The sequence below is a fragment of the Brachyhypopomus gauderio genome, chromosome 4 (genome assembly GCF_052324685.1).
Source record: "Brachyhypopomus gauderio isolate BG-103 chromosome 4, BGAUD_0.2, whole genome shotgun sequence".
Classification (NCBI taxonomy): Eukaryota; Metazoa; Chordata; class Actinopteri; order Gymnotiformes; family Hypopomidae; genus Brachyhypopomus; species Brachyhypopomus gauderio.
Genome location: NC_135214.1, coordinates 5,622,574 through 5,649,832, shown reverse-complemented (window position 1 = coordinate 5,649,832; position 27,259 = coordinate 5,622,574). Strand labels below are relative to the sequence as shown.

At 43.1% G+C, this 27,259-nt stretch overlaps 1 protein-coding gene across 3 annotated transcripts in view; it reads right to left on the bottom strand.

The window, feature by feature from the left end:
• gli2a (GLI family zinc finger 2a) overlaps positions 1-21,976 on the bottom strand; it is a 56,907-nt gene extending 34,931 nt beyond the window's left edge. Inside the window, exons 1-3 of one of the 3 annotated variants that reach the window (XM_077001743.1) lie at positions 21,711-21,976; positions 21,385-21,548; positions 10,942-11,075 (exon numbers count right to left, since the gene is read on the bottom strand). In XM_077001743.1, the coding sequence (XP_076857858.1) occupies positions 10,942-11,056 (115 nt within the window). In that variant the 5' untranslated portion in view covers positions 11,057-11,075; positions 21,385-21,548; positions 21,711-21,976. Of the gene's footprint in view, positions 1-10,941; positions 11,076-21,384 lie in introns of all 3 variants that reach the window. The other 2 variants (XM_077001742.1, XM_077001744.1) reach the window with 2 other exon arrangements.
• Positions 21,977-27,259: the final 5,283 nt, after the last annotated feature.

Genomic DNA, 27,259 nt, shown 5'->3' with positions numbered 1-27,259 from the left:
TTATAATAGAAGGCCATTGACTTTTATATCACATGTCTACACATTCAACAGTCTCGTTAATTGTGGATCTTTCTGCCTGCGTGCTGCTCTAAACACACGAATCGACATCCGTCTCAGTCTCTTTATCAGCAACGGCCGCAGGAGCCTTCGATAAAAGCGAAGTGTGGTGGTCCTACGCCATTAGCCACGTTCCTCATCAGAGGAACGCAGAAACGAATCCTGTCTGCTGCTTGCTCATGATGCAGGTCAAATCTGATTCATCTGACAGCACAGATCTGGACAGCCAGGGCTCCTCTAGGGGCTCTCTGGAGCATCCTAAAATGCCAGTACGGTCTTGTTTGATGCTGTGCCGCTGTCATGTGATGAAGCAGAGAAACGATGATGATTACAAAAATGAAGAGCTTTGAGCAGTTAGCACCTGTGGACGGGGATGTTCAAGAGAACATTCTTTATCCAGAAGCCTCATTTATGGAGAACGTGAGACCAATGCTAGGTACATTCTCACTCAGCTGCTCTTACACCTCCATACACGATTCTGTCGAGTTGTGTGAAAGTCAGTTCAGAAACATTCAGTGACTGGCTTAACAGAAGGCATACTGTAGCCATTTAGCAAAATGGCTACTCGGTGTTTAACCGTTGAAATGCTTTAGTGTGTGCTGTGCTCAATATCACAAGACCTGTTTCACATGTAGCAACAATGAAAATTAAGAGTGACAGAGTTTTTTTCCTCTTTCTTGTTTGACTACATTTAGGATTTATACGTCTTGTCCCAGAGCTTCAGACAAGCTGCTATGTCAAATTTACTTGAGGTGTCAAACCTGAGCTGCAAAAGCAAAGAAAACAAAAGAACTATTTAGGGCACACTCACTCTAATAACATTTTAATGTCTCACTCTCACACACACATTTTCCATAAGCACCACACATATGGTGGTACAGTAGTAAATCCGTTCCAGGGATTTGTATAGAAAATGTGCACAAATGACCTTTGAGGGTTTCCGTAGGTCCCTTGCACTTATGTGAACCCCCCAAGGCAGCTGGGACAAGAACCCAGAATACCCCTTAAGTTGTTTATATAAGATCTTTTGATAATTTGTTTTATTTTTATAATTACAAAAAAAAGAAAAATGAGTGAGTGTGCCTGATAGCATTTCCATGGCTTGCAAAGTTAAATTCCATGGGAATATTCTGTGCCATTTTAAACCAATAAGAACTCCCACAGAAATCCATCTGTCAACATAAAGGATGACAAAATCATAACAGTGGAAGCAGATCTCTGTCTGGCTACTCGATAAAGGCTCACGGGACCCTACATACAGCATCAGAGTTACCAAATCAAATAAGACATAGCATATTTGCTCCCGGATCCAGCTTTGCAATTTGGGCTGATCAAGTACAGCTTCTCAGTCAACGCCGTCTCCCCCCCCTTTCCTGTTTAACCATAAGGCAGTTGGGCAAACGCGAGAAGAGACTGACCGAGGTCCGCTTAGTGACACGGCTACGTCTATGGGTCTGAGGGGAGGGGTCGCTGCTGTATGCAGGCTTGCGCTGAGCGTTTGTGGCACGGTGGTGGGTTGTGTGGGAGAGGCTGTGTGTGTTTTTCCCCTTCTGCCTCCTCTTGGCAGGCCTGAAACGCCTCCCCCAGGTCCAGACGCCTCCCTGTCTCTGGCAGCAGGGCGAGGCTCGCCTGACAGCAGAAAATGTTACCTGGAGCAGAACGCTGATTGGCTGCTGCCCAGACACCTCCAGCTAATGAATACGCACAGAGCTCGCACTGAACGGCAGGAAAACAGAGGGGAACAGCAGGGGAAATTTAGGTGAAAGGAGACTAATTTACTCGTTTAATTTAGAATTAGTTCTGTCATGGGTAAAATCAGCTTAAATTGCTCACTCACTGTAAGCTGCAGCTTACAGTCTATTCCCATGTGAGTAGTAAACTTCTAGACTAGAATAAAGATCTTAACCACCCCCAGTGTTAGAAAAAGAACTGTTAAATATTTGTTTCCTGTTTGCACTTGACCGTTGCAGTTGTCTGTATCTTCTACCCTTCCTCACAGTGATCTTCTACCTGAAGCACCTAAAGCGGGAAGCATGAACACGGATGACCTAATGCCTGGGTGTGTCTGCAGGACCCGGTGTCTCCGTGCTTCTCCACACCCAACCAGTGAGCAACGCAGTATTTCTTCAGCTGTTCAACATTAGCGCTGCGCTGAGTTCATAGCTGGCTCCGCTCTCGCTGCTGGCTACAATTCATTCTGTTGAACGTCCTTAGCAACATAATAGGTATAAAGTTGTATTAAATCTACCAAATATAAAATATCAATTCATGAATCAAAACTATAATTAAATAATTGCTGTGCAGTTTTACTAAAACTGCTATGAATAACAAACATTATATTAACATACAATATTAATAAATAAACATTACAGACAAATAATTAGAACACAGTTGTACTAAAACTACAAAGCATAAAATATCAATAAGTTAATTACACCATTAACAAATCAAAAGGGAAACAGTTCTATGTTATACAATGTAAGTATTGCAAAGGACCTACAAAAGGATGAGATCAGGTTGATGTTTTGCAGAAAGTCTGAATGGGAACACTGTTTGGGGGATATGAGAACAGTGACAATGAAACAGCTTATTAGACACTAAACACTTAATCTCGACACATGAAAGAGTTAAACTGTTGCATCTTTAGAGCTGAAAGAAATGTTTGCATCTCTAAATATAAACACCCCCCCCCCCCCTTTCTCCTAAGTGTTGTACGTGTTCCGTGGGAATTCCAGAGCAAGCACTATCCTTTCACAACTGTGTTGAATAAGCAGGATTTGGAAGGGATTTCATTCTAAGGGCACGAACCATCCCTGTGCCAGTGCCAATACCTGGGAAAGTATCACATACACAAAAACAGTGAGTATGCATGCGTGTGTATTTTTGCAAACGTGCATGTTTGACACACCGTTTGAGCCGCACGCCATGTCCAAAGACTTAAACATCAGTGAGCAAACCGCTGCTGTCTGGATTCAAACGTTGGGCCCAGCATTCACGAAGCACCTACTGAAAGCTCCGCTCGGAACCGCGCAGTATCCACATCCTGCCTGCTTGTCTGTATGTGGCTCCCCAACCCGGCATGTCACGAGCGTGGCTTGTTTATTCCGCAAGTTTCATGCCGTCGTTTGAGTCACAGATGAGATAAGATCCCCCTCTAGATCCCTGCTTGAGCGGCAGGCCTCCCGAGAGGAACAGGAGGGATCAGAACACGAGAGCTCGGAACAAGTCCGAATCTGCTAGTGCTGCACGTTGACCTCTCTTCCCTTTGAAGCCCGAGCCAAGCACGCATAGTTTACATTGTGGGAAATTACCTGGTCCATGAAACAAGGCTAGAACTCATCCAGAGAGTTTAAATTCACACTGGTTTGTACTCTGACATTTGGACCGGCCTTGAACCTACACTCCAGAGTTCTCTAAACCGCTAAGAAAAAAAAGGCCTTTTCAAAGTTTTGATATGTAAATGTTGCTGCTCGCCATATAAATGTGCTGAAATATGCGATTTATTTTCCGTATATATTCCATAATCCTGCTTGCCCCCCCTTTTATGTCATCCACTCATGGAGAAAGTTGTCAAAAAACTGGTGGAGATTTCATCCAGGACTGTGAAGCAGCACTGATGCTGAACTAACTTTCCTTTTCCCACGTACAACTGTTCTGGGTTTCCAAAGGAGTCCATCTCCGAGCAGGAGAACAGCGTTGACCACCGGCCACACAGAACGAAAAGAATACGCAACATATGACACTGTAGAGTCTGTGGCTTACTAACCCACATGTACATACACACACACTGCAGTTTTATTCGTTTATATTAATTTTTTTTTTCCCAGGGTGGGATCGGCAACCCCTGAAAAAGGACTGCACTTTAATATTTAAAGCAAACCACACCAGGCCCATCCATAGCATGCAGTAGAGAGGTTAGACCTGCTTCTGCCAGTTCGTACGTGAATGTCTGTGTTTTTCTTTCCTTAAACCATAGTTGGCATATTGCTCACTTCTGCTAGGGCTGAAATTAGAGGGCGTATCAGGGGAAGAGTTCTAAAATCAGCCATACTTCTGCGGACGGAACGCCGAACTACGCCAAACTCTCCTCTGTGTAAACAAATCTCAGTTTCACTTGGGCTTTGACCTCACCTCCAGGAAAAATAGGCCCTAATTTGCCACAACCACAATCCACTACTAAGCACAAAGCCCAGGGCCTGCAGTCCAGATCACTTCGCCGCGGCGTGTCGCACGCACGGTACGGGAGGGGCACGAGCTTGTGCAATCACAGTGCTTTCCACCGGCACTTGTTATTTGGCTGAATGAGGAAGAGAAGGATCCCTCCCCCCACTCCCTGGTGGCTGTTAGTCCGTCAGTGGTCGGAGGAATCCTGTTTGTTATCCCTTGGTTCGCTACATTTACATTTCGTCATCCCTTGTAGCTTATTTTGCTGGTCACACAGTTTACTATAGCCTGTCTGGGCCGGGCCCTTGGGGCATGGCCAGCAGTGTCTGTTGCTGTCAAGCCTCCCCTTTGAGGCCACTCCGATGGTCTATGGGAACACGCACGAGTTCCTGGAAAGTCGTGTATTTTGGGAAGTGTCACTGTGGTCTCCTGTGGTCTCTTCCGGCACTCCTGCATCCTGGGTCTGCAGCTACGCCACTTTAGCTACACCGTCACAATTGATAAACACTCTCCGCGTTTCCCTACGCGGTTCGCCAGGACTCTCGGTGTGCAGTCACAGCCCTGGGTTCTATCCCTTGTTTTTCATGTTGTCATGGGTCTGATCACATCTGTTGGAAGAGAGTCTAAAAAAGCATTTCAACACCCTCATCTCACAGTCTCCAGCTCACTAGGGCTACAGGGAGTTCTGTCCACTCAACAGCTATATTTCAGTGCAGTGATCAAATAAAGCTAGTTTTTACTTCAAAACTATTTATACCACATTTTGTTTGCATGATTAATGTGATACATGAAGAATGCTTCAATGTATCACTACTTTAATGTTAATGTTTAAAATTTAAAATACAACAACATATTCTGTGTAACAGGAGAATTCATGTATAAGATGAAGATAAGATGAAGAAGGCTGTTCTGTGTGTTCATCCTCTGTGTATATACACACTGTCACCGTCGTCATCCTTACAGAAGCTCCTCAACACATCAGCATTCTGATTGTGCACAAGCTTCACAAAGACACAACCCCTTCCTGGACATTCATCAGTACCATGGCCTAAACATCTAAGACCTCTTCATCTGGCTTAAATGGTTTTGAAGTGCTATTTGACCTGCGGGTGTTGACAGTTGTCCTTTTGGAACTTTGCTGAGACTAAGCTCGTTGAAAGGTGTGCTAATTGCTAATATCCTGAATAACAACACCAACAATGCCACAATTCAGACAGCTTCCCTAAAATGAACACAGTAATTTTTTTTAAAGCACAGTCTTTTTAATCTTAACTCAAGAGTTGCTTTGCCAGAACACGTCTGGTCTTTCATTAATGCAAATAGTCAGTAAAAGGGATGGTGTCAGGCATGATGTCAATTGCTTGGCTTTATACTGTTGTTCATAAGCACTGAAATAAAACGCCCATATTTATAAATTTTAAAAAAATATGCAGCATTGAGACATCAGGAATCTTCTTCTGGTCTAAAAATATACAAAATGGTTTTGGAAACCGAATGGCTTTATAAATACAGAGTGTGACATGTAGACGATGCATGAACTGAACAAACTCAAGTAACCCAACCTGTACTGTGTTTGTCTTCTGGATACTGAGGAGGACATATCACTCTGGAGTGTATATTGTCCTTGTCTGTGCACTTAGGATGCCAAGATGGCTTCAGACATGTTCTTGCTGTCACGCTTAACCGGTCGGCTGTCCTGGCCCACGGCTCAGACGTGGGTGGAGACTGCCTCCGTGTTTTCATTATGGTTAGCGCAGATGTGTCTGAACCCTGGACACATCACATCTCACAAAGCCTCCCCTGAAGCTTGGCCTGAGGAAGTAGCCTGTTGACACAAGTTCACGCTTACAGCTCTCCTGCATTCTTCGTCTCCTTTTAGACCCTCCACTTGTTTATTGTTCCGAGCTCCTGCCACAAGGACCTATAGACCGCGGGCTGGGTTATAGCCACCCAGCAGCTGCAGTGTCAACTGGGCAACCGGTCGGCGCACGAGACCTCAACGCTGGAGGTGGGGTGGGGGTAAACGTAGCCACGGGGCACCTGGGGAGAGTGGCTCTCGGTGCCGGTGGATCCGCACCAGGGAACGAAAACAGGAAGGAACCACCTCTGCATCTTGATGCCAGGATTAAGCTTTGCATGCTGGGAATGGCATGTCTTTAAGAAGGAGCGGAAGGGAAAAAGAAGAGGGAGAAGCGAGCGGAGAATCGGAGGGGGAGCAGGCTAATCCTTTAAAGCATCTATATATTACTCCCAATTCCTCTCCCACCGCTTGTAAATGGCTTTGGAATGTAACATGTTGTCTTTGGAGCCCGTGTGCATGGACTGCTCCAGACTGCAGAGATTTATGTGTTCAGACATTGCCTAAAGCTCTCTCTTTTTCACTTTTAACTAGAGGCTTTGAAGCCAGAGCAGAGCCTTCTAGCATTAAAGTAATATCACAGAAATGTACTTTCATTTTATGTAATTTATGTATTGTACCTTCATGAGTGTTGCGTTGTATCTCTGTCAGTCTTATAATGTGCAATGATATGTCTGAATATTATTACAATGCAACGCCAATAGCATTAAAATGGGCTTTTCTTCTACCCTGTAATCATGGAAGTGCTTTCTTGCAGCCTTTTTAGTAACATTTCTTAAAAGCTCTATGATATTCCTCAGAAGTTACAAGTTAACAGTACAAATATATTATTCATTATTTCCCTCATTTTAATCTTAGAAATATGCCAGACATTTTTAAGTGCCAACATCAAAATGATGAAGAAAAAACTCTAAAACCCATGTGGCTTAATTCAAGTTAATTCTGAGAGAAATGTGGCTTCTCCAGTCTGCCACTATCTAGGCCAGAACTTCTTCCACTTCAGCTTCCTTAAACTAATGAAAAAAGTTCAACTTTTCTGGCTTCCTGTTCAAATTCTAATGGCTTCATAGTATTAACACCCCAAACAACTCATAGTCCAAAATAAACACACACGCAGACACACACACATACACACATACGGTAAAACAAAATCAAGACATTCCCTTGCCTTTCTTTACCATATCTAATCTTTAAATCCCCTCCAGAGCTGGCCAGTTCCCCCAAGTGAAATTTAAGATGAGCACACACACACACACACACACACACACACACACACAAAATGTCTTGGAAAACCATCAAGTTAACTGTTCATAAAAGCCACATGAATGAATCTCTTCACAAGTCCCCTTAGCCCGGTAATTCACTGGGCCGCCACTAGTGTACGACTGAGAAAGTCAGATGGCACGGGGAGTATCAGGCCCTTTCAGACACACTAACCCAGCACCACCTCAGTTCAATAGTTAAGGTTTCCTGCAGGCTGGCTTTAAGGCTAGCTCAAACATTTGGTAAATAAATTATTAGTAAATACATTATACACATTCTTGAGTCACGTTACATTTGAACAGATGCACAGAGCTGAGCAAAAAAAAGGTGCATTTAAAAATAAAAATATTTCCCACTCTGTAAGTATATCTGTGTTTTGTTGAGGAAAGCAATCAGTTCCAGATAACGGGCAGCTATATACTCCTGACAGGAAGAGAAAACTGGACTGAGTCAATAGGCCTTCCTGTAATCTGCCTGAAAGCCTTCTCAGGTATCGGCCATTAGGAGAGGCTGTATTGATACTCATAGACCACTGAAGATAGTCTGTTATTTTGGACTCTTTCACGCCAATACCATGATGAAACAACTATGAATTTTTTTTCTGTTCCATGGCAATTCTGGGGTGTGTTTTAACAGGTTCTTCAACACAAACCAAGGCCTCTAGTGGAATATTAGGCATTAAGCATTAAACCCTAATAAATGGTTTTTAAACCATTTTTATATTAGTTGTTAAAAATCCGATGTGGGCTTCAGAATGGTGAGTTTTTTACCAGGATAGGTGAATCCGATGAGCACACTGCCTGCTAACCTGTGAGAGATCCCTGTTCTCTGAATGCCTTTCACAGTACCAAGAACCCAGAGCCGTGGAAGGGCCTCATTTAGAGAAAGAGAGAGGGAGGGAGGGAGGGAGAGAGGGAGGGAGGGGTGGACACAGCATAAATCCCTTTCTCAGGAAGATTAGTGGCTGTCCCTTTAGAGTGGGCTACGGACGGAGCGGCTTTTTTAAGCCACATTTTTCTCTGCCAGTGGCCTGACCCCTAGCGCATTCCCCCTGGTCCCCCGGGCCACCTGCCGCACGGCTGAGCAGAGCCGCCCTGCCCCACCCCCCCTCTCTGATGTCCGTCATCTCTGCAGAGACTTACCCACGAGAGACTCAGACTCAAAGTACTGCAGGGGGAGGAGGCCGAGATCCGACAAGGATTCTCATTCTACCAAACAGACTGTGTATCTCTGTGTGATTACTGATCATGTGTGTCTGTGCATGATTGCACATTCTGTGTATCTGTGTTTGACTGCTCATCCTGTGCGTGAGACAGTGAGAAGGAATCCTGTCTTTGAAGCCTTAACTGTGTACCTTGTACTTAGTATGAAAATGTTATGCCTCATGAAGTTAACAACAAATGGCATTATAAATCCTTAAACTGGAGCACCTTTTTGTTTTAAGTGTGTGTGAGATAGATGTGGACTGCCAGCAGAATTACAGATGCTCGTTTAAATTAATTTACAAGGTACTTCCATACATTCAGTTGCAGATAATGCTCCACTCAATGTAGAAATACCTCTTGGTTTTATTTAATCCAGATTTAACCTCCAACCTAATTAACTGCGTCAAATAACATTGTGATCCAACACTTTGGCTAGCGATAGCTCATCCTTTCTTGTAGCTGAAACTGAGATATGATAATCAGTGGGCCTGTTACACTAGTTAACAAGGATTCTGTCCCATGCGAACATATCTGTTTCTTGTGCATTATTGCTTGCACATTATTAATTTATGTATCACCCATAATGCAGTTTTTTTGTTCCTCGTATATTGTTATGTATTCTACGGAAAAGGGGTCCTATGGAAACTGGGAACCCTCTAAGTTTGCAGAAAATTGCTGGACACTGACAAAATCATGCAGCCGTAGATTTCAGAAGTATGTTTGTACACATTTCAAGTGTAATTATAGGCCCAGTCACGCATAAACCATGTGTGACAGAACAATTCTATAAACAGATGTACATTCAGTCCATAAAATTAACAAATACTATTAAATTTAATCTATGGGTCAAAAAATGTCAGGTGTTAATCCAGTGGGATTAGGGAGTTTTCCTCAAACAGCATGTTTGCTCTCTTCGTCCTTAAATAAACATGATTCACACAAGAGAGTAAGCACGGATGAAGTCTGGTTGTTCCTTCAAAGTTCATATTGAATCCACCTACAGAAGAATCAGCCTAGGCAAACATAGAGGGTCGTAAAATGACAAAATGATACGTTACGTCTGTGCTACGCTGTCTTGTCTCACTTTCTGGCACAACGCACACATGTTGTTATTTCTGTTTTATTTTATGATCTTGATCACAATTATCACTGATAAATGTATGATCAAATAAATTATGATCAATAATAAATTAGCCTGAGTGTGTGCCCTGTGTTTTAAAAACATCAAGGATAATCATTATGAAGCACTGTAATAATTTCCTTTTATCCGACAGGTCATCAATGCCTCCGTTAAACAATAATACCATGGTAACCGTGGTAAACTTTATTAGCATATCACTGGTGTGTGAGAGCTGCAAGTTCAACACCCGACGGTCCGTTGTACACAGCGTTAATCCTCTAGAGTTTGGATCAGTGTTGTAGTGGGAGTTTGCCCCTGGTAAACATCTTTACCATCCAAAAACATGAAAAACTGGTTTCTAGCACGACATCTTTAATTGATGTTACTCTGTTAAAACTGTTTCATCTACTGTTTGTGTGAATCTCAGGTCATGGCAAATCAAATCCTGTCCAATCTTCGAAATCAGTGTTCATCTAGGGTAATCATCTGAAAATATTCTTTGTTGACTTTTCAGAGCCTTGCAGACCAATGTCCTATTTTTACCACTTTCTTTAAACAATTAATGATCGCTGCTTTCTCATGGCAGGCCACCAAGCCCTTCATTAAACAGTAAAATGCCACAATATCAAAAGGCCATTAGCATTTCAAAGGTCTTTCACCATCCTCGTGCCTGGTAGAGGACTCTGATGGACAGCACAGACCATCGCTTCACCAGCTGCTGTAAGTAATTCATAACGTTTATACTCTGGAGGTAAGAACAAGGTCTTTCAACCTCGTTAGTCTTGGTTTTCATCACACATTCACTGACATCTTTTAAACATGCGCTGCCTTTCCACGCGCTGCCTTATTCTCTTTTTGCACCATCGAGTCAACAAGTGCTAAATGAACAGGCCTTTCGGAAGGCCTGCCAACTCAAGTGTGCGTCTTCAAACTGTTCAATTAAAACGGCTTCCTCAGCGGTACCAAGTTACAACGATGCTATGTTCAAACTTCTGTGGAAGTCTTCTGTAGAACTGTCCCTTTTTATGAGATTTTAAGCCTACTTTTCATAGAAACACCATAGGACCGCTTCCATTAAAATGTATCACTGTCCTTGAGGTCACCTCTAAAGCATTTGATCATCTCCTGTTTGATATTTAGCACGTGGGTCTCGCTCACCTGAAGGTGAACATCGTCTGTTGCATACGCTTTAGGACGGCGCTCTCTCTTAATATTGATGGTCGCCAGTTACGGGTTGTGGGCAAAGCGGAGCGTTTTAGAGTGTGCGCTCGTACCTCGTGTCACTGCGGTCGGCGAGGGCTTCTTGGGCAGCTCAGGGAAGCCGCTGCCATCCACGCCTGAACCTTCGCACCCTTTCTTCTCTGGGGCGGCTGGGGTTGTGGTTTCCATGCCGGCGCTCTTTGAGAGCCTGGGTAGAACGAGAAAGAAGAAACGTGTGAGAACACGTTAAAGAGGCTCTGTGAAAAATTCGCATCTCTGGCTACATACAGCTATATATTACAGCATTTACATCCACCATCCCAACCACAGGTTTTATTTCAAAGACACAGGAACACAAGAGAAAGAGCACCGTGGTCAGCATTCTTATAAAGCCCTGGGAAGTTGGATGAGAAACATAAACACCACCAATAAAACACACCAAAGCAGGGACCTGCAAAGCTGTAACAGTCATCATTTATTCCCTATCAGTCCCATCCGTACCACTCCCACAATACCAATTGTTTCACTGTGTTAAAGAAATCTCCTGCCTACCTGCATAGCCACAGGAGAAGTAGCTCAGTGATTACAGAACCAAGCATAGAGCTTCCTCTCCTGTATCTGTGTCAGTGCACTCAAACGCCATGCTGAGAGCAGTCTTGGCAGCACGCAGCTTGTTTAACTTTGTGGAACCTACAAGATTATCCTTGGTGCAGTGCAAACAAGTTGGGGGGGGGGGGGTCTGAAAGGAGGCAGGAGAAGGGGGGGGTCTGAAAGGAAGTCCCTCTTTTGGGACCTCTCAGGCACTGGCCTAGGCTCTCCATACTGTTTGCACTTTAGCTGATGAACAAGACTGTTGAGGGTGGTTGAAGAGATGATGCCAATGGTTTAATGGGCCTGACCCTTCTCAGGCTAATATCTCCATCCTCCGCCAAACTTTTCATTTCATAAATGAATATTTTCCCAAGCGATCTGTGTTCGATCTGTGGTAGACGAATAGGATGGGGTGATAATTATGTGATTTTGACCCTCAAGGTTACAAGATGAATAAAACACACGATGGTAAGTTTTATTCGAGCTCCACAGGTTAGCTGGAAGCTAACACAACAGTGCCCACACAGTAAAGCAATAATGTAGTCACACATTAGTACTACATCAGTACATAACCTTACACGTGCTGGCAAACCTGGACAATTTACTGTCCAAACTGGATGGCACATGAGAAGAGCTGTTAACCTTTAAGTTTAAATGTTTTTTAAGCTTAAAGTCAATATAAAAGCAATTAGAACACACACTCTCTAAAATAATTTTCATGTACAGTCATCTTTGCTTGGCAAGAACAGGAATTTCTTTACACAGAATGAAAATGTATTGATATCACAGATTTATTTTCTCATTTATATGAACTAGAAATTTGGAAACTTGGTAACAACAAATATTGTATTTGTCGGGTATTGAATGGTTATGAGCTTGTGGGCCATAATTGCCCCATTTTGGCAGTCTGGTAAGAGTCATGTTGAAACCTGTGCATCACTGGTCTACAAGGCTAAAGTATCTATGTATACTGAATACTGCATTGCACAAGTTTTGCTGTTCTAACATGCTAAATCCAAATATATTTTTTCTTATGGTCAGCATGCTACAAGAGGAACATAGGCCATATTCATCGCCCTCAGCACTGCCAGTAGAAAATCTCACTGCCAAGGTAAGCCGATTAAAGGTGGGCTGTTGAGCTTGGACGGCATCTGTTTCGGTTCTGCTAAGCCAAGTGAACATGTTTGCCATTCTGTCTCTCTGTCACCTCGTTCAGATTCTCCTTTGGAGATGCAATGCAGCAACTTTGATTTCAAAAGACACCATTATACTCCCGATAACACAACGCTCCTCTTGTGTGTGGTTCTGTGATCTCTCTGTGTTTGCCAAGTGGCCCTTGACCAGTGATAGCAATTTGTACTTTTGTCAACCATCCTTAAAAAGAAGGCTGTCCAAGAAGATTGGACACGTGCAGTGCAATGTTGTTTTTGGTCCATGTCATTAACACAATCATTAAGTGAAATACAACATTTGAAGACACTGCCCAAATTCCTACAAACCCGGCATCACAAACCAGACATGGCCCGCTCTGGAACAGCACCCCTGCAAATATTTTGGACGAACCTTTGGGCTTCTCGCACCTGATTTCAGATGCCAGCGACACGAGGGCCCTTCTGCACCACACTGTAAGGGACCAGACTGCGACGGATCCCTTCGACAGGGCTGCTGGGATCTGACGGGACAGTACAGGTGTCAGTAACCAAGTGGACAGGTGGTGCGGAGGGTGAGAGGACGCAGCCAGAGTGCCTCTTTCGTTACGGATGGCTGCTCTGACGAGTGCACCATGCGAAAAGGATCAGAACCTCGAGTCCACGTGACGGAGGATGACGGGAGGCCGCGGGCCTGGGGGCTAATCCACAGCAACCCGCTACTATGGCTCTCCCTCCGGGGCCGTGCTCAACGGCGCGGCCCTGGCTGTCAGATAAATGCCCGCTTTCTGGCTAGATGTTTTTAATTTCACAATACATCCATCCTGAATCATTTTTTTGGCACATATTATGCAAAAAGGAAAGATGTTATCAATAAGGTTTAGAAAGACCCCCTAGATCTTCCCATCTTCCCTCATTCATTTCCCCTGCTGGTTTCTTCACAAAGAAAAGACAAGCAGTTTAATCAACAAGCTCTTCATTATCTGCTTGCTTGTTGCTTTTAAAATATTTCCTTTTTATTTCAAGTAACTGCAGTGATTCGGCTGAAAAACAGTAATTACGTGGGCACTCAAAGTGTCAAAATTGTATTTTTTTTTCCCCTTCTCAAGGAAACTCACAGAGAATGAGATTTGGGGACATCAATTGGTGACGGACAGCTGCGACTGTTTCCTTTTGTGTCTGTATTCACTTTGGAAAAAAAAGCAACAGGTGTGAAGTACACCTTTCTATCCACAGCCCTGGGTGAGAACAACTAAACCCAAAATCACAGCGTGCCACCTCTCCAACTCCACAAGATATGCAGTTTTAGGCAAATGTTTTAAAAAATATTAAATTCCATTACTCAGAGCAATTGCTGCACAAACAGCATTGAGTTGAATATGTATGTGCATTGAATATGTATGTGCGTGTAAGCAAGTCAGTTTGAATTATGTTTGAAATGTATGTGCATTGTGTATGTATGTGCGTGGTGTATGCAGGTGCATCATATATGTATGTGCATTGTGTATATATGTGCGTTGTGTATGTATGTGCATTTTGTATGTATATGTGTTGTGTATGCAGGTGTGTCGAGTATGTGTGTGTTTTGTGTATTTGGTTGTCTTCACGCTTCCTTGCCTGCCTGGCTTTGGCACAAGAGGATATGGGGGATATGGAGATAGTGGTCTATCACCTCTCCCACCGAGTCAATGACCCAAACAAGCAGGTCAGGGGAACTGAAATTTCCTGTCTAAGTCATCCTTAGAAAAAACAGCTGAATTAAGAGGAAAGCCCAATGGGTTTAGTAAATACACTTACTATTGTTTTCAAGTATCAAATATTCTACAGTTTTTTTTTCTCAGAATTTGCAACCACACCTTTCCATATCTACTTAAAAAGGCCTTTTGTATTTCGGGGCCAATCCGAACAAAATCACTGAATCAAACAGATTATTTTCAGAATATAAAAAAATAATAAGATAATACTATTACTAATAAAGAGGAGCTCTGGAAAATAATATCGCATGAGAAACATTTTAATTGATTTGTGTTTTTTATTTGTAGGCAGTCACATAGCAACAACCACTTGCACAGTTCACACAATTCCTTTTATACCACTGAGAAGAATGATAATACTGAGAAGAATGAGTCAGTCGGCACAATCAATTCAAGCCATTTCTGGAAAAAAAGGGGGAATTCAGACTTTTACAAAAGAGGAGGGATTTCAGATTTTTCTTCTGAGACCAGGCCTAACCACTGTGGCCGGTCCACCAATGTGGTCTTCCTCTTGTCAGTTACAGCAACATGAAAACCTTTAATTTAATCCACTTTTTACTAACCAGGACTTTTCCCTCTAGGACATGCAGTATATTACCGTTTCTGTCTCCGTAACACTATGTCAAATAATGGTTGAGAGGAAGTATGTTTTATGGCATTCCAGAGCACACACACAGGCCTTGTCCTTGAGGAGAGACACTAAATTTACTGTGGAATTAGAGATTTCAATTTAGCTTTAACCTCCCATTGCTGTTTGCTCAGCTAGCATCAGAACTGGTCATTTCAGACTAGCTCCACTTAGATGAAGTTCAGAACGTTTCAGAGCTGAACGCTCTCAGTGCTGCAGGTGCTGCACCTTGACCTAGACAGCAGAGTTGCTACCTGAGATCACATTTTCCTATGGGGCCCAGTTAAGGTGGATATGAACAGCTATTGAAGCCATATGCGCTAAACACCACCAGCATGTCCGTCCCTTCTACACAAGCATTCTTTGATGAGTTGGCGCTTGGCTTCAGTCAATAATGTTCTTGACCTCCAGGAAAAAAAAAGTCAATAGATAAAATCCAAAGGATGAGACTGGCGTCCCACGTCAAGCCCTCAGTAAATGCAATGTCCTGCGGTCAATCTCTCTGTTCGCCTACAATCTAAAACAGATGTTGACTTCACAACCTAGACGTGAGGACAAACCCCTTTCTATTGTCAAAGCCCTGGTTGCATGAGAAATAAAGTTGTGTTCATTTGAGGTGGTAATTAGACCATTATGGGGCAATGCTGCAAGCCTTCAGAATGTTCAGCTACACCGAAAAGGGTTTAGAAATAAGGTATAAGAGAAGGTATGATGAGGTATAAGAGAAGGTAAGGTGAGGTAAGATAAGGTATGGTGAGGTAAGATAAGGTATGGTAACATAAGAGAAGGTAAGGTGAGGTAAGATAGATAAGGTATGGTGAGATAAGGTATGGTGAGATAAGGTATCCTAACATAAGATAAGGTATGGTGAGGTAAGATAAGATATGGTAAAATAAGGTATGGTGAGGTATAATTCACTGAGATGACACTGTGAGAGCCACAACTGGTTGACGTCTCAGAACTCAGTGAAGAATTTGTTTTACTTGAATGGCTAAAGCCTAGCAGTGCTGTTAGCACTCAGTTATGGCATCACCAAATCCTCCTGGCCCTCCACAGCCCGCATAAGGCACGCTCCCTTATGAAAGCCCTAATTACACCCACAATAATTATAGCAAGTGGGTATTTATATAACAGAATGCATGGGAATAATGTACAAAAACAATCACTTAACATTACCAATGCCCACAAATCCAACACAACTGGGATTACAGTGGTAGGGACACATTATTTTTTTCAAAATCACATGCTGGTATAGTAACCTGTGATGTAACAACCCATGTCTAAGAAACCTGTGGTGTAATGACGCTTCCTGTTAATAGCAAGAAAAATAAATAAAAAACATACAAAATGTCATTGTAGGGATTTTGTCTCTGATTTTGACTCAAGGAGACAGTGATGAGCTTTAGGAAATGGCGGTTACACCTAATCACTTAGCTAATGTTGCAGTTGCATTTAGCTTGTCAGTTTTCTGATGTAGTTTCAGTTCTCATCAAAACTGAAATTTGCATGAGCAAACAAGCAATCAAAAAGACAGAAGTGAGTTGTTTACAAAACTCCAAAAACAAAGCTTTATATTTCACACATTTTAAATCAAAGGACTTAAGCAAAAAGTTATTCGACATCAATCGGCAATTAGCCACGTTCAAAGCATTAGATTCCATTCTCATAATGTCTCACAGAGTCTTAGATGTCTCTCTCTCAGAAGATTTCTAAACACTCTCGCCATGGGTGAGTGCGTTTTACCACTCAGTGTGAGACATCCATCTGTGTCTCGGTTTGTTGTCTGAGTTGTGGCTCAGCGGCGTGTGTGCTGGGGAGACGGCCCGCGCTTTCTGCTGCGTGTGTGTGTGTGTGTGGGGCCCGAACCAGACCAGCTGCTCAGCACTCCCACACCTATGCATTCTCTGATTTGAATGAAGACATTGGCCTGTTCACCACCCTGCAGCGTCAACGCTGTAGCAAATGTGTTTTATTTTGCCTCCCCTGTGGTCTATATATGGTGCGTCTTCTAATCCCAAGCAGGTTCTTTATGTCTCTAGTCCACATAGCCCCGCACAGGGGACAGCCATGCATTTCAGTTACAGGCTGGGTGACGTTGAGGGGAACGAAGACGATCCTAATCTCGCTGTGTGTAACGAGTCGGTAAGCGGCCTCGTCTTGGCTGAGGTCCAGCCCGGCGTTCAGCGAGAGGCCAGGCACAGGAGTGCACGCGTGTGTGTGTGTGTGTGTGTGTGTGTGTGCATGCGGCGGGGAGCAGGGCGGGACGATTGCTAAAGACTACCACATGGCCTCTTCTCGCTTGACACGTCCCACCCGCCTTCCAGTCGGCTGGAGAGGAGTCTGTGGCCTGGCAGAGGTTCAGCGCCAAACCCCCCCCCAACACCCCCAGCCCCCCTCCCCCCACGTCCCCTCCACCCCCCGGGCCGCGCTCACTCATCCTATGGAAGATAATAGGGAGATGCGTCCGCCCACTCCATTCCTGGCAAGCCTGGTCAGGAGCTACGGGAGGCGGGAGGTCGTCCGATAAATAACAACTCACTCACATGGGCCTCACCGCGTCCAATAATCCCATCTTGGAAGCGCATGCACTAGACTTCGCTGATGAAGGCTTCATGGTTCTGCCTGCGAGTTCTCCGTGGTTCAGAAATGGCTTCTGCATTCGATTAACACTGACAACAAACACTAGGAACACTACGCCATTGTTGGAGTCCGTGTCAGTGACGGAGAGAACAGCATGGAGTATCTGAGGACGGCAGCCGTTACGACGACGCTGTCACTAAGGTCCTGTGTTAAGGGGACGGCCTTGTTTTAACAACGGGTCATCCGGTTTCACTAACCCTTCAGGAATGAACAGGACTTGTACATCAAACCTCGTTCCCAGACATGCGGCGCACGCTGTACAGTCCTTTAATGACTCAGAGGCTGCCCAAGTCGGATTTTATTCTTGTTTGTTTCTTTCAGTGATGCACAGTGTCCACTGCGTCTACCGGCATCCCATCGTCCCTCGTCCTGATGAGTCAGACGACCGAGCGTGCGTCATGTTCGAGCGCGAGCTTCTTCTAACGGTGATCCGCCAATGAGTAAGAGCCAGCACAACTGTTTTCGTGGCCTAAAGCCGCTCTGAAGAGCTACAAGCTGTGGAACCACCAGCTGTCTCTTCAGTCCCCCCCTCCCTCAAAAAGACATATAATTTTGGTAACGTGTAATGTTTGCTCTTGGTCAAGTAGTGAAATAAACTGGAGCCCATCCTCCCCGGGCTCTGCTCTGAATCGCAGGTGGATGTGGGCTGGGGGGAAAGGTTAGTGGTGCTCTGGGGACAGAAACACGGCCAAAGTCTCACAAATCACATGTCTATGTGTGAACAGCATTTGTACGATCGTTTCATTTCTATGACCGAAGACCAAAATGAAGAAGAAACAGAGAAAAAAAATGACATAATAAACTAGTAAGCCAAGTAGAGATCATAAAATAAGAAACATTTGTGTTATTTTAATTATTTATCAAATGGGAAGAAAAGGGCTTTGCAGTTCATTGCAAAAAAAAGGAAATAAATAAAAATACTGAAATGAAAGCGTACCTTGTTTTAAAAACGTATTTTATTGTTCCATGTGAAGTGTCATTTTTACCATCCCTGCCAAACAGTTCTAGTCAGATCTAAACTCTACACACATTAACAAGAAATGTTTTCATTATTATATGATGTCATTTCGTATGTGTTATGGGAAAGAACTGCCATTTGAGTCTTAAAACAAATGTCCTGTTTTTGCCACTTGTGCTGATGCAATGGTGCCCTGCAGTGGGGCATATTTTCTTAGGCCTGGGATAGTTTCAGCCTAATGAGGTCAATCAATCAAACGTAAGGCCCTGCGCTCATTACTCCCATGAACTTTTTAGTGGTTTATTAAAGTCTCATTGAAGCCGTTTCTTACAGAGACGAGTGTGTGGTTTCATTGGTTTCTTTGATGACAGGCCCAGGGTGAACAATGTTGGCACTTAACAATGCCCTAGTAGCTGCACAAGAGGCATGAAGAATTCTATCCACACTCACAAACCGGATGTGATGTGGTCTTAATTAACCCCAGACACTCGTGTGAGTTCTGCCGATGTCTGGAGGAGGTCGCTAAAAAGGCAGGGATTGTCCCGAGCCCTAAAGCCAGAACCAGGGAGTAAAAACTCCCTTTGAGAGGGTCTGTGAATATAAGTGGCTAGTAGTCTCTCTGACTCATCTCTCACTCCTCTGTGCTCACGTCCAGCTGAACTCACCACTAGGAACACTGCATATTTGTACCAAACATAGCTGCCTTTCAGATTGCTTCTTGTCCACATCAACCCACTTGAAGACACAAGTGTACTTCAGCTGCCCCTCATAGTTTCAAGGTCTTGTCTGGCACAAACATTGTCTAAAGCACAAAGAAGATTCTAGTTTATGCTGAACTCCATGGTTGTCCATATAATTACGCTCTTTCCACATGGTAACAGGGCCTACCATCTTCAGTGTACATTAAGAACCGGATGACAATTTCAGTTCAACAAATAACCCTTTAGTGGGCTAACTGATACAATATCTCTCAAAAGCCATAGTCTGTCATTACTGCTTTTCATTCAAGCTCTAAAATATTAACTTCTGGTCCCATAATAGTGTCTGTCATTAGTCAAAGGTAATTTTAACCGAATGCTTGAAAGACTGATTGTTCAAACCATGACTAATGAGAATTATTTCAGACATTTTTTTTTCCACACCTTGAATTTTTTGCTAAAACCTGCCTGGCATTTTGTTTCTATATTTTTATCAAGTGCTTCTTGCCTCACATGGTAGCAGTTAGGAGAAGCTAGTGTGAGCCATGAGGTTCTAGTTTGTGACAACATGAAGAAACGAGTGATATACAAAGCCAGTGACACGTGGACATCATGTCTGCCACCAGTGCAGCTATCTGACTTTTGCTGCTGTGTAGTTTTCAGGTATCGTGTAGCAGAAAAGCGTTTCAACTCCTTCTCACTGAAGACTGCAGCCGAGCTGTCACCTGTGGTCACCTGTGGTCACCTGTGGTTTCTGCACTCTCCACCAAGGCATACTTGGTCATATTCATACTTGTTTTCTAAGGTCCCCCTATTCCAGTGTTTAGTAATTTGTGCGAGAGAGAGAGAGATAGAGAGAGAGAGAGAGAGAATTCAAGAGAGGAGGGAGAGAGTGATACCCAGAAAAGCAGGCCTCAGATGAAAGTGATGCAAGCAACCCCTGTTTCAGAAGCTGACGATCAGAGCCCAAGCACGCCTGAATAGCATCACTTCTTTACACTCTTTACACTCTTTCTCTCACTCTGCCACTGACTGTTGGAACTCCTCATTCCACAGAATGGCAAATTCACTAAGACCTTTCTTCTTATGCTAATGGACTCAACTAGGCATCACATTAAATTTAACACATACACAACACACACACACACGCGCGTGCACACACATACAAGCACTCACACACATACACATATACACAGAGTGTTACTTTTTTGAAGTTGAAGCGTATAGTATAATTTAAAGAAGCCACAGTCCATGATGGCTACTAAACCACCACATAAACTTCCGAGAGGTTTTAATCAGTCAACTGCAAACCTAGATAAACAGCAAACAAAGCTTTCCCTATAGAACGTTGATGAGTACACACACACACACACACACACACACACACACACACACACACACACACACAGTATATATTGTTATATAGTTTAGACGCTGGGTGTTCTAATGGTTGAGCACCACCCCACTGGTGTAGTATTATGGAAAGTGCAGTGTAAGCATTTCAATTTGAATTATGGTTGAAAACTGAAAATTCTAATGAGTTAAAAGTTCATATCAAACTCTCTGCCCAAAGGTGTAAGAACTGGGAGACTAATCATTCATTATATTTCCGAGGTTCGTTGTAACTTGATATTTTAGTTCTACTTGTCTATTTGAATCTATGTAAAAATATAGTTTAACTTACACTGTATTATTAAATTACCTGCTTACCATATAGATAGAGAGAGAGAGAGAGAGAGAGAGAGAGAGAGAGAGAGAGAGAGAGAGAGAGAGAGTTATAAGAAAATTAACTGTCCAAACGTACCAAAATGAATTGTGGTCTTCTACAGGAATTACAGGTTGTTCTTATTCAGAAATCTAAGGTTTTCTTGTTCGTTTCTTTATTTATTTACAAAACACGAATTGCAAATGTACTTATGATCCAGAACTGCGAAACTTACGGATGTTTCAAAACTCTCAACCCTGATAATCTTTTAACAGCCTGCTAGTGCTACACCCAGTGCTACACACCGGTCTAAAAGTCTCGCAGAACCGTATACAAATGTTCATAAGGAGTAAATGAGTGAACTCCAGCATGTAGGTTCACCAAACTGGGTTTACCTCTCCGATGTTCAACAACTTCAGGCGTGTGGATCCTGTCACTCGATTCACGTCCCAAGTTTTCTTTACGCACACGCTTCCCAAAACTTCACGTTCATCAAAGCGATCTCGTGTGCGGCCAGCAGTGGAACTCCATGATGGTGTTTAGGCAGAAGAACGCAGATCTTGCAGATACAAACGCGCTTTTCAGACCGAGCTTCATGTCCACGTTATCACTCACTGTAGCGCAGCAGCCCCCGACTCGCATCTCGCAAACTTCTGTGGTCCATCACGCATTAATCGCACAACTTCACAACAAACAGAGCAATGCGCCTTGTTTTACTTACTTTTTACACGGCGGTTGGTACACTAAACATCGCCCAGACCATCAGCCGTTGTGATGTGCAATAGAAGATCTTAGTTGATTTGTTTTCAATCTGTTCTCTCCTCCCCGTATCTGGATATCTCGCCCTTGATCTCACACCCCTGTGTAGTTCAGCTCGGCCACTTGATTCTCCAGATGGGCCGGGTTTACTCAGGCAGGAGGACATAAAGAGAAAGTTTTACTGTGTGTGAGAGTGAGTGTGTGTGTGTGTGTGTGTGTGTGTGTGTGTGTGTGTGTGTGTGTGTGTGCGTGTGTGTGTAAGGGGAAGGGGGGTGGATATTATAAACGATCGCGGTTGTTTATTAATTCACTCAGCTATTCAGCTGCTAATTTATTTAACTGTTACAATTTATTTCTTTTTAAATCACACATTATTATCGATTATTGAAGGTGCATATCAGGGTTAATATGTGTACGAACAATATTTTGAAAGGTTTTTTTGGTTTTATATATATAGAAATATATAGAATTCACCCTTTAACTATTAATTTTGTAGTCAAATATAAACCCACATCGTGTGGTGTGTACAGTGGCCAAGCAGTATGTGTGTATTAACTAACTTCTTTCACTTTGTCTTGACTTAACTGGACATGATTGCTTATTGCCTCCATGTATGTATGTTCTATAATGTCAAAATGCATTTTACATTTTAGAAGCAAATGTATTAATCGATCGTCAGCAGATTTAAAAAAGTGTTTAGCACTGACTGAGGTTCTCACCTCATACAGTCATTTTAGAAGCCATAAAAGCTCTAGTTTATGTGAATTTTGTAAGTTACAATGACATCTAGAGGACAAAAATATAATTTAAACGTAAGCTATCTGGAGCGCATTCATTTGGTCACTTTTCTAAAAGAATCCCCTGAATGTATGAAGCGCATGTTTATAAATCTCCTTTTGGAAAAAGAGAACAAACTAATCCTATCATGAAAAAAATCAAACCATGTAATAAATGTATTGCAACCTACAAAAAATGTTTAAAGCTTTAAACATTTTATTTAAATCTACACCTGTTTAGGTTAACGGTTACACTTATAAATAAATAGAAATAATTTCCTGCTGAAAACTATACTGAATTATATTCTGAGTTTGTCAAATATTTGCGAAAATGCTAAGTTTTGACTGTTACACAGACTGGCCTGTTTTATGAAGAGTTCTTTATATAAAATACTCTTTTGGAGAGATTTAGTGTCTACTCTACTGCCTCTCTTGCTACTTAGCTTACCCTACGTTTTCCTTAGGCTGTCCTTTTAGATGGAGGCCTCCATCAGCACCAAACGCTTCTTTACAACACTCACACGCACACTGCTACCAGCAGCACAGGCCGTGTCTAATTCTCACAACATTCTGTATTGTTTAGACAAAAAAAAAAAACATTATATTAAATATATGACTGCATTAACCACAGGCGTCCACGGCGCTGCGTGTGCCGGGAACCAAGACTCGTAGGTAGGAGCTCACCTTGCTCCTGTGCCAACAGGCCCCGAGGCAGGAATGTTAACGAGCATGCTGGTCTTCTGCATGGATGGAAGGAAAGAAGAAACAAGACTCTCACTGCAGATCCTGGGTGGACACGTAGGTGTGGTCTGTAAACATTTTTATTTTCTAATTGTCCAGTTGCAGCTTGATTTTAAAACCTGACACCACATTTGAGTATTCACACCTAATCTTTAAATCTGACATGAACTCTGGACAATATTCTATATTTATTAGATTTAGAATCTTAATTTTGCACTTAAAAAGCTTTAGATTTTTCATTGGCTGGTATTGTAGATGTTCGAAATGCTTTGTTGTACAAATGCACACACATGCTTACTACTCTCTGTAGTTTACTTTTGTCAAAGGACTCCTTATTCTTTCTATATGTCAAGTAACATCAGCTTGATGTCTGATACCCCCTTTGGAGACAATGACTGCCTTGTCCGCATGGCCAACCGATCTTCAGTGAGCTTTGCTCGATATCTCTTCATTCTATTTCATCGTGTTGTAGATGTGTCAGTGCTGTGTCTGGACATGAAACCTTTTATCTTATTTGCATAAAATGCTTTATTCTGTTTTCTTGCAGAAATAATGAACTATAGGGACTCTAAAACTTTGGGGTAGCTCTCAATATTTGAATATTGAATGTCAAAAACGGAGGAGGGATAAAAGATCGATTTTGAATGTGTCTGATTGAACGTATGTAAATGAGGAATGCAAAACAAATTACACAAAAGTACCATATCCATCTCCAAGAGATTACCCTACCTGTGGTAAACTATATTTTACAGGACAGAGCCGGACAGCTCAAGGAGCAAATGAAGTAGACAGCTCCATCTAGTGGCAGATTAGAGAATGACCATGGCACATAAGAAAATCCTCCACGGTTTCTTCCTACTCGGCTCTTGAACAGATGAAATTGGAGTTGTAGACTAACACACACACACACCCAAACAAACACGTGCGTGCGCATGAGTGTGTGTGTGCGCGTGCGCGTGTGTGTGTGTGTGTGTGTGTGTGTGTGTGTGACACAAAAGAAACAGCGGACAAAAGAGTACATTCCCTCTTCACCAATTAACCATCCAAAGTGTTTCTCAGTTACAGCGCAACAGAATCCGACATGTGGCTCCACCCGGAGCTAAAGCAGACCAGTACTGGGAGAGCATAGGGGAGAATAAACCATCACATAGCAGTGGTTAACCGATCTCAAAGAAGAGCGCCACAGTCTCATAGAGCAGTAACCAGCATTGCCAGTAATCAGCATTACAACAGATATCCAAGAGTGGGTCAGACACGTGCAGGGCTGGGCAGCCTGTGATGCTGGGCTGATCCACGCCCACTGCCTAAAGACATGAGCAATTCTCTGTTAGAAGAAATGAACCAGCCGCTAAATCCCAGCTCCAATCAGGGCTGGCTACCAGAAGGCAGGACAGTGATGGTGATTAAGGACCCCAGCAATGGCCTAACACCACCCAACTACAGTACACCACCCAGCTACAATCCAGTAACCCGCCTGTCCGTAACATGTAAGCTCCTGACAGGAGAGCTAGCCACCAAGATGAATGAGCACGTGTGCAGGTACATGACGGGGACCGGTAACAGCACCAGAGGATCAAAGCCTCAGATTAACAAATAGGATTGTTCACCAGGATACCAGGACCAATCAAATCAGCCTAAGCGTTGCCTGGATCAACTACAAGCATTCATGTCAGTACCACATACCTAGATACTCAAAATAAACCCCAAAAGACCATAACAGCCATAATCCAGAAAACAGTGGAACACTACTGGACAACACTAGAAGCCACCTTGACTAAAAAGTGTGGTATATACTAATAAGATTCACTGTCGACACTGGTGGTCTGCATACACCTGGGAATCCAGCCAGACTAGATTAACGTGTAGATTGAGAACTACCGTGAGCCACTTCCTGTACATGGTGGGTGACATCAAGCTGTACACCAAGACGGAAACTGATATCGATACACTAATCAGGTTCTACAGCAAAGGACAAAGTAATGGCATTCAAGCTGGTGAAGTGTGGTTGGCTGATAGTAAAAAGAGAATAAGTGATAAGTACAGAGGGAATTGAACTTCCACTTGGCTGTACAAAAGGCCTACAGGACAGCTACAAATACCTTGGGACTTTCCAATCGCATGGGAGCCATTAGAACCACGAGAAACAACATCCATGTACCTCCATAGGGTAAGGCAGGTCCTCAAGTGTCCTTCAATGGGAACATGCCATAAACACGTATGACCTGCCAGTCACCACATGCCCTGCAGGCACAGTAAGCTGGCCAAGAACAGGAAGCTGCTCACAATGCACGGGGCACTCCACCCAACAGCCAACATCCGAACGCTGTACACCAGCCAGAAGGAGGAGGGGGGGGAGGCACTTGAGAAATCCTCCGTCCTGGATTAGACACGGAACATCCATGAATACGTCCAAGCAATTGCCCCCAGGGTTGAGCTGACGAGGGAGTTGCTGAGTGAGATGCAGACGTGGTCACCATGGAAGCAGAGGAGGGGCCATGGCAGGATAAGTTGCCCCTCCCCTGCCACCGATAGGTGGCAGACATATGACAATCCAACCAATGACTGTAAAAGTTAGGACTGAAGGACAGTCCAGAGGCACCAATCACAGAAGCACAAGATCGAGATCAAGATTGCTAAGCGCTAGGTTGATGGGAGCAGGGGTGTATGACACCAGCAGCTACGTAGCCAGATAGTAGCCAATAGCAAGATCCTGGCAGGGAAACATACACTGAGAGACACAAACCAATAGCACAAACTGAGACACACAAACCAACCAATCATGCTAATACATTATCTGGGGTCACCAGCTAACGTGTTGATCAAAGACAGATGCAGTAAACAGCAGTGCTAATAGAGGTGTGAGTCCCGTGTGACAGAAACCAAGGGTGTCCCAAAGGGAGGAATGTGGGAAGCTGGGAAAATGTCAGGGACTGAAAGAAGACAAAGAATTTGGAGGGTTAACACCAAACTTGTCCCAGTGTTGATAGGGGCACCTGGGGCTGTGACCCTTACGCTGGAGGATGGAATGACAACATCAATCTCAGTCAAGAACAGCAAAAAGAGGGAACCACACCCTCAAACTCCCAGACCTCTGTTATTAGGCCTGCAAAACTGGCTGAAACATTCCAAATGGAATCCAAAGGCTTTGTATACAAATTTATATTTTTAATTGACTTGGTGTGTCTAATACACCAGCCAGAAGGAGGTGTCTGGAGTGTTGTTGGTGTCTGGTTGGTCTACAAGTTGTGAATTTCCAACATGACACAACTGGTGTCTTGTAGGTGTTTCATATTTTCAAAATTTCTGCACATTTTCTAGTTAAAATGTTCAAAAAAAAAAAAAAATCCATATAATTCAGTATTTGACTGAGAGGAATATGTTTCGATTAACTGCTCAAACAATACATCTTACAATTAGCCACTTAAAACAAATCACAACTTTGCTAAAACCAAAAATAAACAAGATCATAAGCTAATAAGCAGATGGGTAGGTGAAACCAAGATGTTCTACATAAAATAAAGGTTAAAAATAACTTTTTACCAGAAGAGAGGTGTTTAAAAAGGTACTGTGCAAAGTGACAAATATTTATACTTTTGTAGCATTGCATTCCACAGTCTATTGATGTATATAGAGGCAACAGATGGAAATTCACAACCCATGATTTTACATGCATCGTGCACAACCTTCTCTAGCCGTTCTCCCTCATACGACCTCGTAGTGTCATGTCAAACACACACTGAAAAGATCAACACAGTTTCTACACCAGCACTGTAAAAAGGCAACATGTAGTCACTGGACACAGCACAATTTCTGAGCTGTCTAACAAAGAAAGTGAGACAGGCAGTCACTGGCATGAGGAATGTATGTTGTACATGTACAATGTATGTTGAAACAATGCAGCCTTGATGAGCACCAGTATCGATAACTTGAGGCATGGAAACCACATTTTACAAACCTGTTTTCTGTTTGACAAAAAATCGAGAATTCAGCAACA